The 17,826-nt window shown below is 34.5% G+C and overlaps 1 protein-coding gene across 4 annotated transcripts in view; it reads right to left on the reverse strand.

The window, feature by feature from the left end:
- CNKSR2 (connector enhancer of kinase suppressor of Ras 2) overlaps positions 1–17,826 on the reverse strand; it is a 286,046-nt gene that overhangs the window by 47,729 nt on the left and 220,491 nt on the right. For all 4 annotated transcript variants that reach the window (XM_011988030.1, XM_011988029.1, XM_011988032.1 and 1 more), the window contains 5 exons: positions 12,090–12,138; positions 11,512–11,684; positions 7,342–7,415; positions 6,987–7,058; positions 774–841 (listed from right to left, as the gene is read on the reverse strand). In XM_011988030.1, the coding sequence (XP_011843420.1) occupies positions 774–841; positions 6,987–7,058; positions 7,342–7,415; positions 11,512–11,684; positions 12,090–12,138 (436 nt within the window). The remainder of the gene's footprint in view (positions 1–773; positions 842–6,986; positions 7,059–7,341; positions 7,416–11,511; positions 11,685–12,089; positions 12,139–17,826) is intronic.

The raw sequence follows: 17,826 nt of genomic DNA on the forward strand, positions 1-17,826 counted from the left end.
AAACACCTGGTTGAGATTTTACTCTAAGTCTAAAAGGAAACAGAAGGCTTTTAGAATCTCCACATCAATAAACTGGCTATGCCCACTGAAGACACAACTATGAATAGGTTTGTGTTTATAAGTGTGTCAGTCTATGGATTCTTTTAACAGATAATTTCAAAAACCTATTTATGTTTCCAAGGGATGTACAATAAACACCCTTTGGGAAATGTGAAGCCACCTAAGAACAATGACCACAGCTTTTGTTCTTAAGATTTCAATTCTGCACCATAACACTGTGTTTCATAAATCTGAGGTCAGTACCAAGGCAAATTGCATAGGATCACAGAGTTAGTAACAGAGCTGAAGAACATAACCAAATGAGAAAATTTATGAAAGAAAAGATCATTCATCTCATTTATTTGCGTAAAAGGCCACTTAAATGTCTATAAAACTGCTAAATAGTAAAAATTGCTCACTGCTAAGGATCTGGACTTGGTTCAATCATAAGACCTATTATAGACTTTTTCCATTTTTAAGATTTTGTTTCTTCATAGGAACAAGACGGGAGGAGGGGGTAACAAATAGGAGAGAACTCCACATTAGCTGCTCCAAAAATTTGAGCATTCAGTTCCTATCTATACAAGTTGTTAAACCTCACTTAAGTGCCTAGAAGAGAAATAAACAAAAATTGACATATGTATTTTCTCTCAAGTGATAGCAATGAATTTCTGTATAGGATAACTGCAGGAAAAAAAATATAACATAATTATTTTTAAAAAGTATTCCTTTACCTTGTTCCTGCTTAATCCTCTCTCTTTCTGCATATCCTGCTGTCAGCATATTAATTCTGTTAAGCCACCTGAAAAAACAAATATTAAAATAAATAACATTGTAACCTAATTTCTTATATTTTACTGCCTAGAAACATTTATTTAAAAATGTCTAAGAATATATGGAATAATCCTACATATAAGATGTGTTCTTTGCTACTATTGATACATAGAATCTTTAATGAGATACAATTTGTTATAGTACAAATTGCTCCCACACCAAAGATGTTACTTCAATAGAAAAGTCTTGGGCAAAGCTGTTAATATCTGTAACATAAAGGGTTTGGAGATGACCAAAGCCATATTAATTCTATTGTTCCAAATGTAGAAGTACTCCAAATATTCCTGCTGTTCTGTTTCTTCAGAACAAATGCTCCTTTAGAGATATTTAAACATTATCAGGTTCAATTTATCCTGATGAGAGAAAAAAGTTACGAACCTTGCTTGTCAAAATAATAGTTTTATTATGAAATCATAGTTTTGATTAAGCTTATTTAACAATCTAACAGGAAACACATCTTGGGAGTACTTCAGACACTTGTCTCTAAATACAAGGGAATGGGGTTTTCCAAAGACACAATGAACTTACACAATTTTTAACATCTGTTTAGATCTTGAAAATGTATTTTCATGAGCAAGAGTAATTTAAAAATAAATCTCAGCTCTTTGCTCTTTCTATAGTGCTGCTATTGCCAATGTAGGGACTGCCTAAAGCAAAGCAGTTTTAACATCTTTCTTTTGTCCCATCAGGGCTCTCCTTATGCTCATTATTTCAACTATTTACACTATCAGATTATCTAATCACAAGTCTTTAAACAACATGAAAATTTCCCTTTGGTCAATCCTGAGCCATAACCCATACACTTTCCCAAATCAGAAATTGAGGAAAAACCTGCATTTCAAGCTATCTTGAATATGTCCAGAATCACTAGTATGGTTAATGTCATTAAGTTGTGGAATAATCTGATCTAGATATATTTTTAAGAAAAATTTGTGTTTGAGAACTTTTTCTCCTAAGACCTTTATCTTCCCTGTCAAGTGGAAGATCACATTCTTTGAAGTGACTCATATTCATCATTTATGCCAAATGGTGTTAACTGTGCATCAGATACTTAGAATATCTTGAAAAGTTGGGAAAGTCGTATCTCTAACAGACAAAATCACATCTATGGAAACTTAAGCTTTAATTGTAAGAATAGGTCAATTAAAACCTAACTTTATTTGAGCAAAACCTACAATGTAATTATCACCTCAGGCACATTTGGGAAGTGAAGAAAGGACCGGAGTAGAACTGGAATAAAATAAAGATTATCAAATGAATTCAGTAGCACGATATGTCTCTCTCTCTCTCTCTCTCTCTCTCTACATCTATATATATATATATATAGACACACACGCATCCAGAAAATTATAAACTATAAATCAAGAAGTAAACTTCATGACAATGTTTTAAAAATGACTCTAATCATTACTAAAAGTTCAGAGTTAAAATTCAGTCTAAGTTGATTTGCAGTGAAAAAGGGGTTAAATTTGTACTACAAGGCATATCTTACCACTCTTGGGAAAGACTGGCCCGGTGCTTTTGGGTGAAAATGATAATACCACTAAAGAAAAATTTATCATTGAATTGTAATCCACTGCCTTGTATTTAGTACTTTAAAAAATATCACTGAAGGCCAGGCGCAGTGGCTCACGCCTATAATCTCAGCACTTTGGGAGGCCGAGGTAGGTGGATCACCTGAGGTCAGGAGTTCGAGGCCAGCCTCACCAACATGGTGAAACCCTGTCTCTACTAAATACAAAAAATTAGCCAGGCATCGTGGCGTGCACCTGTAATCCCAGCTATTTGGGAGGCTGAGGCAGGAGAATTGCTTGAACCTGGGAGGTGGAGGTTGCAGTGAGCTGAGATCGTGCCATTGCACTTCAGCCTGGGTGACAGAGCAAGACTCCATCACACATACACACATACAAAACAAACAAACAAAAAGCACTGAAATTTCATTTTATCAGAAATGTACAGAACAATGAGGTCCTTATGAAATAAATCAGGAAACAAAAAAGGGGCTTGCTCAATTTTTCCCTTCAACAGCATTTATTAAGTGTCTGCTAAGTGCTGAACAATAAGCTATGTTTTAGGGATACAGAAATAAATAAGACATAATTTCTGCCTTCAATTAACTCTAGATTTACTAAGTTTCATAACACAATTGAAAGAAGAAAAATTTTGTTCACTGAAGATAAATTGCTTAGAAAGTGTGTGGATATACTCAGGCCACTGTATAAGAGCCACAAGAGGCTAAATACAACACAATTGTTGGTGCTATTTTGGATAAACTTATCCTTTAGGCTTCAACTAGAAGATACTTACTGATTTGCTTGTTACAGTTACGATTTGGTATTTTAGGTTATTATGAAAGCAGACACATATGCATCAACTGATTCAAGCAATATTTATTAAGAGCCTATATGTGCCAGGTACCTGGGATACAGAGATAAAACAAAGTGCCTGCCTTCATGATTTCCATATCTTAGTGAGGGAGAAAAACAATAAACAGGGATACAAATAAAAATATGTGAAACAGTAGCAAATGCTATTTAAAAACAGACAAGCAAGCAAGTTAGAAAATTAGAATGTCAAAGATGCTGTGGATGAGGGAAGGCTATTTTAGGTAAGAAGGTCAGAGACACAATATTGAATTTAGAATCTATTCAATATATTTATGAGGAAGTTATTTAATAGCAGGTCTAAATTCAGTCAGTACCTTAACATATCACCAATGCTTTAAAATAGGAAAATATAGGTAAGGGGATATTGAACCTATAGTAAACATGCAAAGGAGATATTCACAACTGACAAAGAATAATGTGTTTAGAGGGAAATAAGAGAAAGAACCATGGGAGAAATGTATAAATAATAATTATCAAATAGGAATTGGTGGGTCATCACAATTACAAGAACATAAGTACTGACATGGTAAGGAATATATAGGCCAAACAAATTCAGTAAATAAGTCTTCCGAATACTTAAGCAATATGATGTTTTGTTTTATCCCCATAGATTTTACACAGACCAGAAAAAAAATCAGTTTTTAATGTTTCAGTGCTTATTTCTGATGAAACGGATGAATAGTAGTGGGGTGCCTAAAAGTGTTTTTGCAAATTACCTCACAATCAAACTTCCTGCTTCTCAAAATAGAAGGTGATGTTTTAATATTCTATGTGTATGTGTATGTATATATACACAATATGTGTATATATACACAATAAATATGTGTATATATATGTGTATGATTTTACAGAAGAAAATTAAATGTAAGGATAACTTTTTTTTTTTTTTTTGAGACGGAGTCTCCCTCTGTCGCCCAGGCTGGAGTGCAGTGACCAGATCTCGGCTCACTGCAAGCTCCGCCTCCCGGGTTCATGCCATTCTCCTGCCTCAGCCTCCCGAGTAACTGGGACTATAGGCGCCCGCCACCTTGCCCGGCTAGTTTTTTGTATTTTTTAGTACAGATGGGGTTTCACCGTGTTAGTCAGGATGGTCTCGATCTCCTGACCTCGTGATCCGCCCGTCTCAGCCTCCCAAAGTGCTGGGATTACAGGCTTGAGCTACTGCGCCTGGCCAATAAGGATAACTTTTTAACACCAATTACTAGGTCCTGTCACCACCAGCATTACATTTGTTTTTTTTAAATGAGGAACAGAAAAATATATTTCTCTGAAACATGGTGTATTTTCATAAGAAGTAGGTATGATATTAAAAAATGAAATAATCATATAAATTATGTATTTATAATAATTTTTATAAATATATCATCTCTTGAAGACTTAGATACATGCTTCTAAAAGATTACATAAAGAACAAACCAACACTCAGATCATCTTGCTGTTATGTAACAATCAGGTGACTTGACAAAGCTGTAGGTGGGTGTTCCTCCCCGTCATTAATTCTCTGTGAATATTTTTAGCACCAACTCTTTTCCCCTTCTATTAACAAGTAATTAAAAATTTTCCCATTGAAAGTAGACATTAGGAATAGGGTTACTTTTTAGAAAGCAAAATTCAAAGAAAACAATAAAAATCAATTTTAATTAAATTAAAATAACATTTAGTATTTTGGGACAATTAAATTCTTGAAGTTGTAGTGTGCCATGGCAGCCTTTACATAAAACAGCACTTTTAAGTGTATAATGTGGAGATGGCCTTTTTTATGTTTCACTTTTTTTCTTTGACCTATTGCTTAGAAAACCAACAAAATGAACCGCATAAATTTGGTTTAGTTTCTGCGATATCCCGAACCAGATACAGCCACAAAATATTAGGAAAGAGCAGTGACATCAGCATCCTTTTGAAGCTATTGCTAAAAGGATTTTATAGTTCATAAAATGTACTTTTAAACAGGCAACTTCTAAGCTTAAAAAGATCCCAATTAGCATGTATCATGAATGATTACATTGTATTAATTCTTGGAGTTGGCTGGGTTCTAGTACATAAGATAGGATACGCTCACGTATGCCACTTAATTTCAGTGTGGTCATGATGAAAATTCTTCACATTTATCCCAAGGGTATTGAGCTTAACATATGGTAAAATGGAGAGTAAGTACTAGAACAGTGGAATTATAAAATAATTACAACAGAAAATGGAGTATCACACCTCTCCCTCTCCATGTGAATGTGAATAAATATTTTCATTTTGAGAATAAGGAGAAAAAACTTAAAATTTTATAGCTTAGTGTGAAATTTCAAGGATAAGTTATATGAATTAAGAGAAGATTATAGAAACTATATGAAAGGCTCAATTCCTTTATTAGTAATAAAAGTTTTAATCAAGTGTTCTCAACACCACCTTTATTTGCCATTTCCTTGTATTCATATCCTTGCTTTGAAAAAAAGACATGCTTGTATTCCCAAATGTCAAAGAACAAGATTATTTATAAAAAGACATTAAGTGTTCATTTAGTACGTTCAAGAAATTTATGCAGCTACACAGTTTTGTGCTTAAAAATGCCTGGGTACAATTGTTTTAGAGAAAGGTAAATGGAGTAAGAACCCAAAGTATATAAAAGGAATATATATTAATAGTAAACATTTATATAGCACTTATAATTTAGCAGGCACTGTTCTAAGTCCTTTATGTATGCTTATCTACTCCTTATAAAAGTCTTACTGATAGGTGTCATTATTATTTTCACTTTATTAAAGGGCCAATACCTCAGCATAGAGAGGTTTAGTTTCTTGCCCAAGGTCTCACAGCTAATCAGTATAGAGCTGAGATTGGGCTGATTATTATCCCCACCCACCTCTTGTATAGATTGGACAATACTATATTGGAATGAAGAGGTCGTGTTCTTTGTCCAAGGTTGTACAGCTAGTAAGTGGTAGAGCTGGGATTTAGAGAGTCTGGTTGCAAAGTCCATGCTCCTGACCATGATGCTATGCTGCCTCTCCCTAACTGAAGGCAGGTTATATTTGTAATATGTACTGGCTAGTAAGTTATAGAAAGGGGAAAAATTTTTAATCTTTAACTCAATTTCTATAATTCTAGAAAAGGAAGAGGGGAAAGGAAAGAGAAAGGAAGAAAGCACAAAATTCATAAAAGCCAAAGTATTAACATGAAGCAGAATGTGGTAGGTGATGAGAAAAGAAAAAAATATATACATATAGGTTTTCCCTGAGCCACCGAATAACCATTGAGCCATCTGATCTGTTGGTTGTATGGCCCTGTCAGGTGAAAGATGAAAAGTGACAGCAAGAAATACTAATTTTTCTTAGGCCTGAATTATTGAGATGAATATTCTGTCGAAAATACTCAGTACTTGAAAAAGTCAGCTTTTTTGGTAGGTATCTCTTTTTCCTCCATCTGGGAGTAAATTTTAAGACATATTTTTGAAACGAACTTAAAAAAAATCCCCTTTTTTGGTGGTAGATTTTTGGGGTCTGTATATGGTCTCTATTACCTTTTTGGTAAACTTGACAAAAATATTTAACAAGTTTATTTTGACTTTTTAAACGATGTTCTTTAAAATTAGATATGGCTGCATGGAGCTAGTCTGGGTCTATTTTATTTTAAAATGATCGATCTAAAAACTTCAGTGACATTATTCTGTAAGCATTACTGTAGAAAATTTAGAATTCTAGAACTCACTGACCTTCTACATATTCTGAAATAATTTACCTGTTCATATCATCAAGATGTTCAGCGGCAAAATAAAAGCTTTTGATTTTAGGATGACAGGCTTTGAATGCACTGCAAAAGTAAACAAAGCACATTTATTACAATTGGGAAATAAGTTTGAAACAAATAATTCTGATGGGCACAATTACCTCAACATCTAACCCGAGTTCACATATATAATGCTTCTATCATGGTGACAGAAATCAGTAAAAAGTTCAATTTTCTGCCCACAAAACTGCTTTCTTATTACCTCAATGTGAAAGCATTAAATGAGCAACCTATAATTTAAAAGCTGGAAATTAAAAAAAAAAAAAAAAAAGCTATCGTTCCCTCTTCCCAAATAAAATCAACTTACTATTTTTTGCGGCATTCACTGGCTCTATCAATTTTAAATTCAGGCAGACTGATGAATCCTTCTGCTTTTTCATCCTAAAGTGGCAAGACTCTTGGTTAGGTTATTATATACAAAGGTGTGAAGGTAGTGATACTCTATAACTATGGCTTAAATATCTGTACTAATAAATCTGTTCCTTTAATTCCTTAAATTTGATATTTTAGAGATAAGAATTTGATGCTTACCTGTTGTATTCCATAAATTGAAGATATATTTTGAACACTTAGAATACTACTAATTAAAATATGCATAGAACTTCTAAAAAGTGTTTTTCATATTAAAATGAGAATGGAAAATTCTTTAATTCTCAAAGTGGAATGTGTTTTATAACTTATTTTCTGGTACATATAAAATAAATGTAGTCCACTTTTGTAATTCACCATTTTCTATTATTTGTAATGTTCAGATGTAAAATATAGGGATGTTTACTGATTCAATTTTCCTCCAACAAATCTCTTATCAAATTTGATTTTCTCTAATTATATAACAATGACCTTTTATTTAATTATTTTTAACTTTTAGGTTCAGGGGTATACATGAAGGTTTGTTATACAGGTAAATGTGTGTCACAGGGGTTTGTTGTACAGATTATTTCATCACCCAGGCACTAATCCTGGTACCAATAGTTATTTTTTGTGCTCCTCTCCCTCATCTCATCCACCCCCCTCAAGTAGACCCCAGTGTCTGCTGTTCCTTTCTTTGTGTGCATTGAGTTCTCATCATTCAGTTCTCACATATAAGTGAGAACATGTGGTATTTGGTTTTCTGTTCCTACATTTATTTGCAAAGGATAATAGCCTCTAGCTCCATCCACGTTCCTGCAAAAGACATAATCTCATTCTTTTTATGGCTGCATAGTATTCCATGGTGTATATGTACCACATTTTCTTTATCCAATCTGTCATTTATATGCATTTAGGTCGATTCATGTCTTTGCTATCATGAATAGTGCTGCAATGAACATTCACGTGCATGTGTCTTTATGGTAGAAATATTTATATTCCTCTGAGTATATACCCAGTAATGGGATTGCTGGGTGGAATGGCAGTTCTGCTTTTAGCTCTTTGAGGAATTGTCACAATGCTTTCCACAATGGCTGAACTAATTTATACTCCCACCAACAGTGTACAAGTATTCCTGTCTTCTCCGCAAGCTCGTCAGCATCTTATAACAATTATTTTGTGCATTCAAGAGTTTACAAATGAAATAGGTCAATTTGACTTTCAAATATCTGGCTTGGGGTACGTGCTATATATATAAAAATATATATATATATATTTCCAGGTCATTTTCCATCTGGAAAATGGAATAAAATCCATAAAATCCTCCTTTCTCTAATGCTGGATGGAAAAACAAGATAGAAGAATTATCTAAACTATTATGTTAGATACGAGTTATCCCAACTAAGCTAAAAGTATCTTTTGCTAAATGCTTTAATCATTGTATCCCTTCTCCTGCTCATGATCAAGCTCCTCTGAGTTTTACTATCTCTAACTTTTATTTGATCTGTGCTATATCCATAGCTCCTTATATATCAAGTTCAAATGAGATTATACTCCCATCCACTATTACAGAGAAAAAAAAAGAGATTCTCGATTCTTTTAGAGTGTATATTTGTATGAATGCTTTCACTGCTAAGCATCCATGCAAAACAAAAATCTGATGCTACTGACGGTGACTGAATGTGTGTGTTATGAAAAAGAGTAGTATTAAACTTTTTCAATATTTGAATATTTTTTATTCCAATCTTGGAGTAAGGACAATTTATTATTTTTATTTTTTATTTTTTTTTGAGACGGAGTCTTGCTCTGTCGCCCAGGCTGGAGTGCAGTGGCGCTATCTTGGCTCATAGCAAGCTCTGCCTCCTGCGTCCATGCCATTCTCCTGTCTCAGCCTCCCGAGTAGCTGCGACTACAGGCACCCACGACCATGCCCAGCTAATTTTTTGTATTTTTAGCAGAGACGGGGTTTCACCGTGTTAGCCAGGATGGTCTCGATCTCCTGACCTCGTGATCCACCTGCCTTGGCCTCCCAAAGTGCTGGGATTACAGGCGTAAGCCACTGCGCCCGGCCAAGACAATATTTTTAAATCCTTTTCGCAACTTTAATTTCTATGTTATGTTACCCTTGACAGTCATAATGTAAACATTTAAAATTTTGAACAATTTAAAATATTTTGAGGTAGTTATTATCTCCTCATAATGATGTGATGAGGAATTTTTACATTTCTCCCAAAATATTATCATACTAAAGGTATTTCTTGCAATGTATACTGTAGAATTCTTCACTCATCTCTCACAAGGCTAACAGTAGCAATAACTTGCTGAATGAAACTTAGTTCAGCAAAAAGGGGCCACAGTTTTTCACCACTTAAACTTTGAAAGATAGCATATAATCTAGTATATGGGAGATAAACCTGCAAGTGACCTTACAATAAAGAGAAACATAGAGATACTATATCTTGATAACACTTGATTGGCATATAAAAAGTATTTAATATATATCTATTAAATGAAACTGTAGGTAAAATTATGGTTTGTTTCCTATATTTAAAATAAGACACACTTAGTGAAGCAGAGGATATTTTAGGTAATTGTGTGATTTGCCACAAAAATGTTAAAAGTACAGAAAACAACCAAATATTTTTATATAGGTGATATAGACATTTACATTAAATAGAAAAATATTAATTCAAGATTTTATAAATAAAATGAGAGGTTCCTTTGAAAAATGTTACTAATAGCACACATATTTTTTTGAGATAGGGTCTTGCTCTGAGTGCAGTGGTGCAATCATGGCTCACTGCAGCCTCAACCTCCCTGGCTTAAGCAATCCTCCTGCCTCAGCCTCTCGAGTAGCTGGGACTACCGACGTGCACCACCACGCTTGGCTAATTTTTTAATTTTTTGTAGAGACAGGGTCCCACTATGTTACCCAGGCTGGTTTCAAGCTCCTGAGCTCAAGTGATCATCCTGCCTTAACCTCCCAAAGTGCTATCATTACAGGTGTGAGCCACTGGGCCCGGCCTACCATATGTTTATTGAACACTTAGTATGTGCCAGGCATTGATTCATTTCATCCATATGGCAGTCCAGTGATAAGCATTATTATTACTCCCATTTTGCAGATGAAGAAACTATGGCACAGTAACTCAGGTGGTGTGATTTCTGAGTCTACTCTTAAACACAACATAACATTATATTATAACCTGTCTAAGGAACATAAAATTATCTAGATATTATGTGTTATAATCATAGGCATAATAATGTTGTTAAATTATATTTCAACAATATTCAAATGCAAATTGATGAATGTCTTAACATAATAGTATTGGACTATTCACCCAGCAAACTACATTAAACCATGTACATTTTTTAATAAAATAAGGTAATAGCAGAAATCATTGTTTTAAAAAACTAATAAAGTGAACTAATAGATGGCTATAGCAAAGGAATAAAAGCAAGCGCAGAATAAAGGGAATATCAACAAATGCTTTTGGCATATCTGTCAAGATATGTAATAAGTTTTGATATGACTACTCTGGATATAAATCTGTTGTACTAAAAACCCCCATAAAATCATAAGAATAATTTAAATGTATTATATATATATACCCCTCATTGGGCCAAATGAAATGAATACTTGCAGATTTTCAAAACTAGTCTACTAGATCATTTTTAAAGAAAATGGAAATAAATTCAGGTGATATTAGTTTGCTTAAATTAGTAAAGGGCTTCCCCTTCCCCACTTCTAAAAAAAAGAAAAAAACAGAAAAAAGTGTAAAATTTTGAACAAAAGCAAGACATTTAAAAATTAATGTCAGATTTCTACATGTAATCCTTCTAGTTAAGCTACTGCTTGGATTAGCTTAGCATTTTTATTTAGCTATACAGAATTTTACTACACTTTATCTGTGTTTCAGATATGTTGCTATATTAGCATAATTGAGACATCTATCTTTCCAGAACCCCAACATGCAATCATTTTAAGAGGGTGGATTGAAAAATACCTAGCAGAAGTCTACTGAATTGGCCTTAAGGTGATTATATGATTTTAAAATATAAGCCTCAAAATGGTTCTTTTGATTAAAGATAGAGAATGGACGAGAAAACAAAATGTGCTTTATCTTACCTCCTCATTAATGTACCAATAAAGGGATGCATCCTTTAGGACAAACCAATATTTCTTCCATTTCTGTGAAAAATAACTCTTTGCATCTTTCTTTTTCCAAAGCCAGCCTTCACAGTCACCACGGCCAAGATCTTTGCAAGAAATTCGTCTTTTGCTCTTGCCTGCTATAGGACCTAAAGGGTGGAAATGCTCTTTCAATTTTGTAAAAGATATGAAAGTAGAGGATTAATCTATAGATACCAAAAAGAAGTATGAGTACTTCACAACCTTAAAAATTCTTTTTATATTGTATTAGACTAGAAAAATATAAAAATCTTTAATAGTTTTCCCTCACATAAGTGACACACATCTTAATCAGAAATATGTAACACCAGTCTCAAAACTTATTGAGATCAGTTGTTGTAAAAGGTACCTTGTATTATAATTGAATTGAAGAAGAAGCTGGCAGCTTTCACACTAGGGGGTTGTGCTCTTCTAAACCACACTGGGCTCAGGCAAGAAAGAGGGCATGGATGAAGTGTGCTGGGGATTATCAAAGAGCAAAATAAGCAGGTAAAGGTTTCATTTCCTTTTCTTACCTTTGTTTTTCTTCTTTGATTTGTGCTGCAGTGAGGACTGCTGAAATGTCTGAAATCAAAGATAAAAAGAATGTTAGCTGATACTCAGGGTGTGATCCAGAGGACCAGCATGCTACACCGAACTCTCAAGAGCCAAATGATGACTCTAAACTCTGTTAGAGGAAGTACTTTTTCCCTGCAAAGCCTCAAAACAAATTTGTATACATCATGTCACTTAACTGCCTAATCTCCTGTGAAGCAGGAAAGGATATTATATTTACCCGTATTTTGTAGGCAGAGAAATCAGGGCACAAAGCATTTGGTAAAACTAAAGGCTTTTATAACACACACTACTTTGTACCTCTTCAGGGATATACTGTGCTTTGTCAGACAGTATCTCATTTGAGCCTCACAAAATCTAACAAAGCAAGCAGGAAAACATGATTATCCCTTGTTCACATGAAGTTCATTCTATTACATAAGCCACCACCACCTACTGATCTCCTACTTCCTTAGTCCCTAAATATTTCAGCACTTGGAACAATATTTTCTTCTAATGCCTACTTCTGTCACTATTATTGGTGACTAATCTTCATGTAGATGATGTCAGCACCCTGGTTCCTCAGTTCTAATAACCTTTACTTCCCCACTCCTCAGCCACCCACCCCCATGATCATATGTTTGATATCTCAAGCACACTCCAGCCACTGCATGTAATACATATGGTTTACATAGTCTAATACCCTCATGTCATCACTTAAAAAAACACTTCATTGAGGCATCCAGTTCATTGACCTTACCACCCTCCTGTGCCTGTATTTCTTTCCTCTTTGTTTCCATGGGATACCATTATAATCGTTCCCTTGACCATGCTCTCTGCATCATACTTGCTGAGCTAAACATCCATCCCAGTTAAACCTACCTGTCTGTTCACTCCATGCTAAGTACCTGAACAGCTTGATATGTCTAGAGAAAAACCCACAACTATATTGATTGGTCTAACTTTCAATTAATGACTAGACATCACTGGCTCCAGTTAGTCTACTAAGCCATATTGTTCACCGGTATAATAAGATTAATTACATTCATATGATTAGCTAGCTAAAAGGGAACAGAGATAGCATGTGAGCTTTTAATTCACAGATATTCCTTCAAAATGAAAATCAGGTTATAGATTCTTCTTTTTCTTTACACAGATATATCTATAAGGGGCAACTGGATTTTGTTTATATAAAATTTGCTGATCTTTTTTCACAATAAATTCATGTTTTGTGATACTTTATTATTTAGTATCATTGCTCATTAAACAACATTCTACTTATATAATAATTTTTGTTCTATATATGATTTATATAAGTCTAATGAACATAGTATTACCAACGAGTATCAGTCCTAAAGATAAGGGTCAGATAATTTGCTGACATACAAAGTTTTCCAGAAATAATCACCCAAGTGTTAAAGCAATATAAATATGTATGTATGTGGTATATGTGTGTGTGTATGTGTGTGTACACATATATCAAACTTTGTAGCACCCATGGTTATAGAAAGTTACAAATTTTGAGAGAAATCATAAAAGATAAAACCCATTATGCTATGTTGATTTTCTTGAATGCACTTTGCTTCAAAATAATAACTCAAATAATAACTCAGGCTAGTGTGCTTAAGTATAGCTAATTTACAGATAGTTATTTTCCCTAAATGGTTACATGATAAAATTACTGATTTTTTTTTTCCCTTTTGTATTTCCGCAAGTAATCATTATAGTTTCACAGCTCATTATTTTGAAAAATGACAAAGATGGAGGTGGTTTGTTTTTAGAAAGCTACATAGATAACAGATAGCTTGAAAGAATTGGGTTATATAATGTACCTTCTATGCTTTTTGCATGCTATTCCTTAGAACCTGAATGTCTACTCTAAAAATCCACATGAAACATATTTTATACTCTCCAGGTTTTCTTTTTAACAAGATTATCTTTTCTTTTCTTATAAATATATTTCCATAAAGATCATGACTGCAGAGTATAATCAGTGCACTGAAAACCTGAAAACTCCTAGACACTAAATACAGATTTATCCATCATTCAAAGAAGCAAAGCCTTAGATGTCTTTCATAGATATTATAAGTATTAAAATAAAGTTCTCTTAAGAGAGATTTTATTATTTTTCCAATCGGCTTGACATTTTCTAAAATGAAAAAGTTAATTGTATTATATGCTTTTGGAAGTAATGGGAAAATCTATTAAAACTATACAGTTAGGTCTCTGTGCAGAAAAGAGTTAATATAGCAGGCCTGAGGTTGCCATCTTAGAAAGACCTACTTGCAGTATTTGCCCTTGGTTGGCATCTAGGAACTTGGCTGGTAAACAGTTCCCCATACTGATAAGAAGCTCCCCTAAATGATAAGATTTTTTTGCCCACATGGGGCACTAAATACCTACTTGCCTTCTGGGAGTCTGGAATTTTGGTAGTTGCTAGGCAGAGGATGTCTACATGCCCAATTCAATATCTTTGGGTACTGAGTCTCTAACCAGCTTCCCTGGACAGAAACACTGCACACATGTGATTACATTTTAGCTGCTGGGAGGAAAGTATGCTCTGTGTGACCTATCATGGGAGGGAGAGAGCACAGGAAGCCTACACACAGATTTCTCTAGATTCCACAGGTGTCTTTTTTCCTTACTGATGTGTCTGTATGTTCCTGCTGTTTCACTGTAATAAATCCTAGCTGTAAGTTCAACTATATGTTGAGTCCTATAAGTTCTTCTAGCAAATCACTGAACACGTAGGCAGTCTTGGGGACATCCAAAACAGCCTCACATTAAAAAAGATCCCTTACATACTTATATTAGAAACTGTTCATTATTCATAAATAATGGACGTAAATAATCTCCAGAAAGGGTTTTCCTTATGTCATCGGCCACAGTGTTATTAAGCACCCCTGAGGTGCAAATTTATCATCCTGTATTGCCTTTTCTAGTAGAACTGATGGAATTATTCATTGTCAGTGACAGAAATTTAATTGGCACATTTTTTTCCAGTTTTAAGATTATGCAAATTTAGTAAGAGCAAGACATTAAAAACAGGCATATGACCATAATTCATAACACAGCTGATCATATAAGGTGCTACAACAACTAACTGAAAAATGAAAGAAGCCTAGAATCTTTGCATTCATGATAAGTGTATTTCTCATGAGGTAACAATTCATAATATATCTCATTCATGTATATTTCATATTAGCTTCAGATTACCCTTCTTCCAAGTTTATGCTCAAGTAAGTATATTCTTTAGAAGTTCTTTCACAGCAGTCTGTGAGTGGCAAACTCTCCTAGTTTTAATGTTTGAAAATCCTTCCTCTTGAATAATAGCTTGGCTGGGTATAGAATTCTGAGTTGAAAATAATTTCCCTCAGCAATTTGAATATATTACTTTATTTTCTTTTGGCATCTATTTTTTTTTCTCTTAAGCCATCTGTAGTTACACCATTATTTGCTTGTTTTAATTTGTCTTTAGTTTCTCTGTAGCTTTTAAAATATTTTTCTATTTATCCCTAATATTCTGCAGTTTCACTATTATGTGTCTGGTTACAATTTATCTAATTCAACTCTATTTGGCATTTTTTGTGTTGTATTGAAAGTGTTATTTAATTCTGAAAATCTCTTCAAATGTTCTTCTTTACTAGTCCCTTTTTTAAACTCTAGACGTATGTTGGTACCTCTCAATTTATCTTCCGTGTGTCCTTCTTATTTTGTATCCTTTCATATTTCTGTGATGCCTTTTAGGGGAATTCATTTTACTATCTTCCAATTTCCTAATTCTTTCTCTGATTGTACCTAATCTAAAGTTTATCTTATCTATAGAGTGTTTATTTCATATATTTTACATTTCCAGGATATCTAGTTGGTAGTGGCTCTTCTGAATATGCACTGTTTTAACCTTCCTGTTTTTACTTAAAAATTTATTTTAAGGGCTTTTGTGACTTTCCTGTAATTTGCATTTAGCGAAGAAAATCACCTCATTGTTTAGTTCATTGCCTTTTTAAAAAAAGTATTAATTTTCTCTAGATGCTCTGGAATTTTAGCTTGGGTGGAAGGTTCCTCCTCGGGGGGTGTTTCTTTTTGCACTCATCCCCCTTGTCTAAGCGTTTTGCTGTCTCTGCCTCTATTCCTTGGGACACTAACCAGTCGTTTCAGTGGTGGCAATGGGTTGCAGTTCCATCCATGAAATCAAGTGGGAGAGGCATGGCCTATGGTTCTGAGTATCTGTTTTTGTTACTTGTAGACACCTAGGAATTCAGTTTTATACAAGTAGCTGTATTAACTATATCTTTATTTAACCTCCTTACTCATGAATGAGGAAGCTCTGCTTGCCTTCCCAGTTGGTTACACCTCGTGAGTCAATTTTTAGATTCCTGACATAGCTGAGGTCCATTGGTTCTCTGATACTCATTAGAGAAGACTCTCAGGCATCTCTACCTTTTTCTGGACTCGGTGCCTAAGATATGTGGCTTTAGGTCCCAATTATCACTGAGCATTTTTGTTACTTCTGGTACCTGGAGATTAGATTTCATTGTTGACCATGACCATATCTTTTATTTCACTTTATTGCTATGCGTTTAGGGTAGGGTGTGAGGGCGTGTATGTATGTGACTTTAAAGCACAAGCTTGTAATGCTTATTGATCACCAAAAATGGATTTCTCTTGTTAGCATTTTTGAAGTCCAATTCTCTAAAAAAATCCTATTTTCATTATTTCCTAAACCATCATTTATTAAAATCTTTCTAATGCCTTCACTAGCACTTTCTGTTTATTATAGTGAGCATCTGGGTGAAAGTTCTTTGAACTTTCTAAGAATGCTCTATAAATTCTGATCTTTAGCAACTTAAGAATTCATATTACTAGCCAGGACTTCTTGACTGAGCTAAAGCCTGCCTACTGAGCGGATTTAATATGTACAAAACTGAGCTCATGATGTCTATTACTTGTCAGCCAAATCTGCTTCTCTCCTACTCTTCTATATCTTATTAAATAGTAATTACATTTTTTTCCTCCCTAGTGGCTCAGGTACAAAACCTTGGAGTCAACTTTAACTCTTTTCCTTCTCTTATACCCCATAGCCAATCCATCAGCAAGTTTTACCAGCTTTGTTTTCACAATGAATGTATTTATAATACGACTTTTTCTCACTAGCTCTATTATTACCACCCTGGTCTAAGCCACCACAATCTCTCACCTGGATAACTGAAATACCCCCTCACAGTTCTCCCTGCTTCTGTTCTTACCCCCTCTAATATATATATACACACACATATATATGTGTATATATATTATAATAAACATATATATATATATATTTATCTTGAGACAAGGTCTTGTGTCACCCAGGCGGGAGTGCAGCAGCGTGATCTTGGCTTACTGCAACCTCTGCCTTCCAGGCTCAAGTGATCCTCCCACCTTGGCCTTCTGAGTAGCTGGGACTACAGGTGCACACCACCATGCCCAGCTAATTTTTTGTATTTTTAGTAGAGATGGGGTTTCGCCATGTTGCCCAGGCTGGTCTCAAACTCCTGGGCTCAAGTAATCTGCTTGCCTCAGCCTCCCATAGTGCTGGGATTACAGGTGTGAGCCACTGAGCCCGGCCGCCTCTAATTTTTAGCACAAGAGCCAGAGTGATCTGGTTAAAATATGATTTAAATCATGCCATTCCTATATGCAAAACTCTTCAATGGTTTCTCATGTCACTCTGAATAAATC

The sequence above is a fragment of the Mandrillus leucophaeus genome, unplaced genomic scaffold (assembly GCF_000951045.1).
Source record: "Mandrillus leucophaeus isolate KB7577 unplaced genomic scaffold, Mleu.le_1.0 Scaffold321, whole genome shotgun sequence".
Taxonomy (NCBI): Eukaryota; Metazoa; Chordata; class Mammalia; order Primates; family Cercopithecidae; genus Mandrillus; species Mandrillus leucophaeus.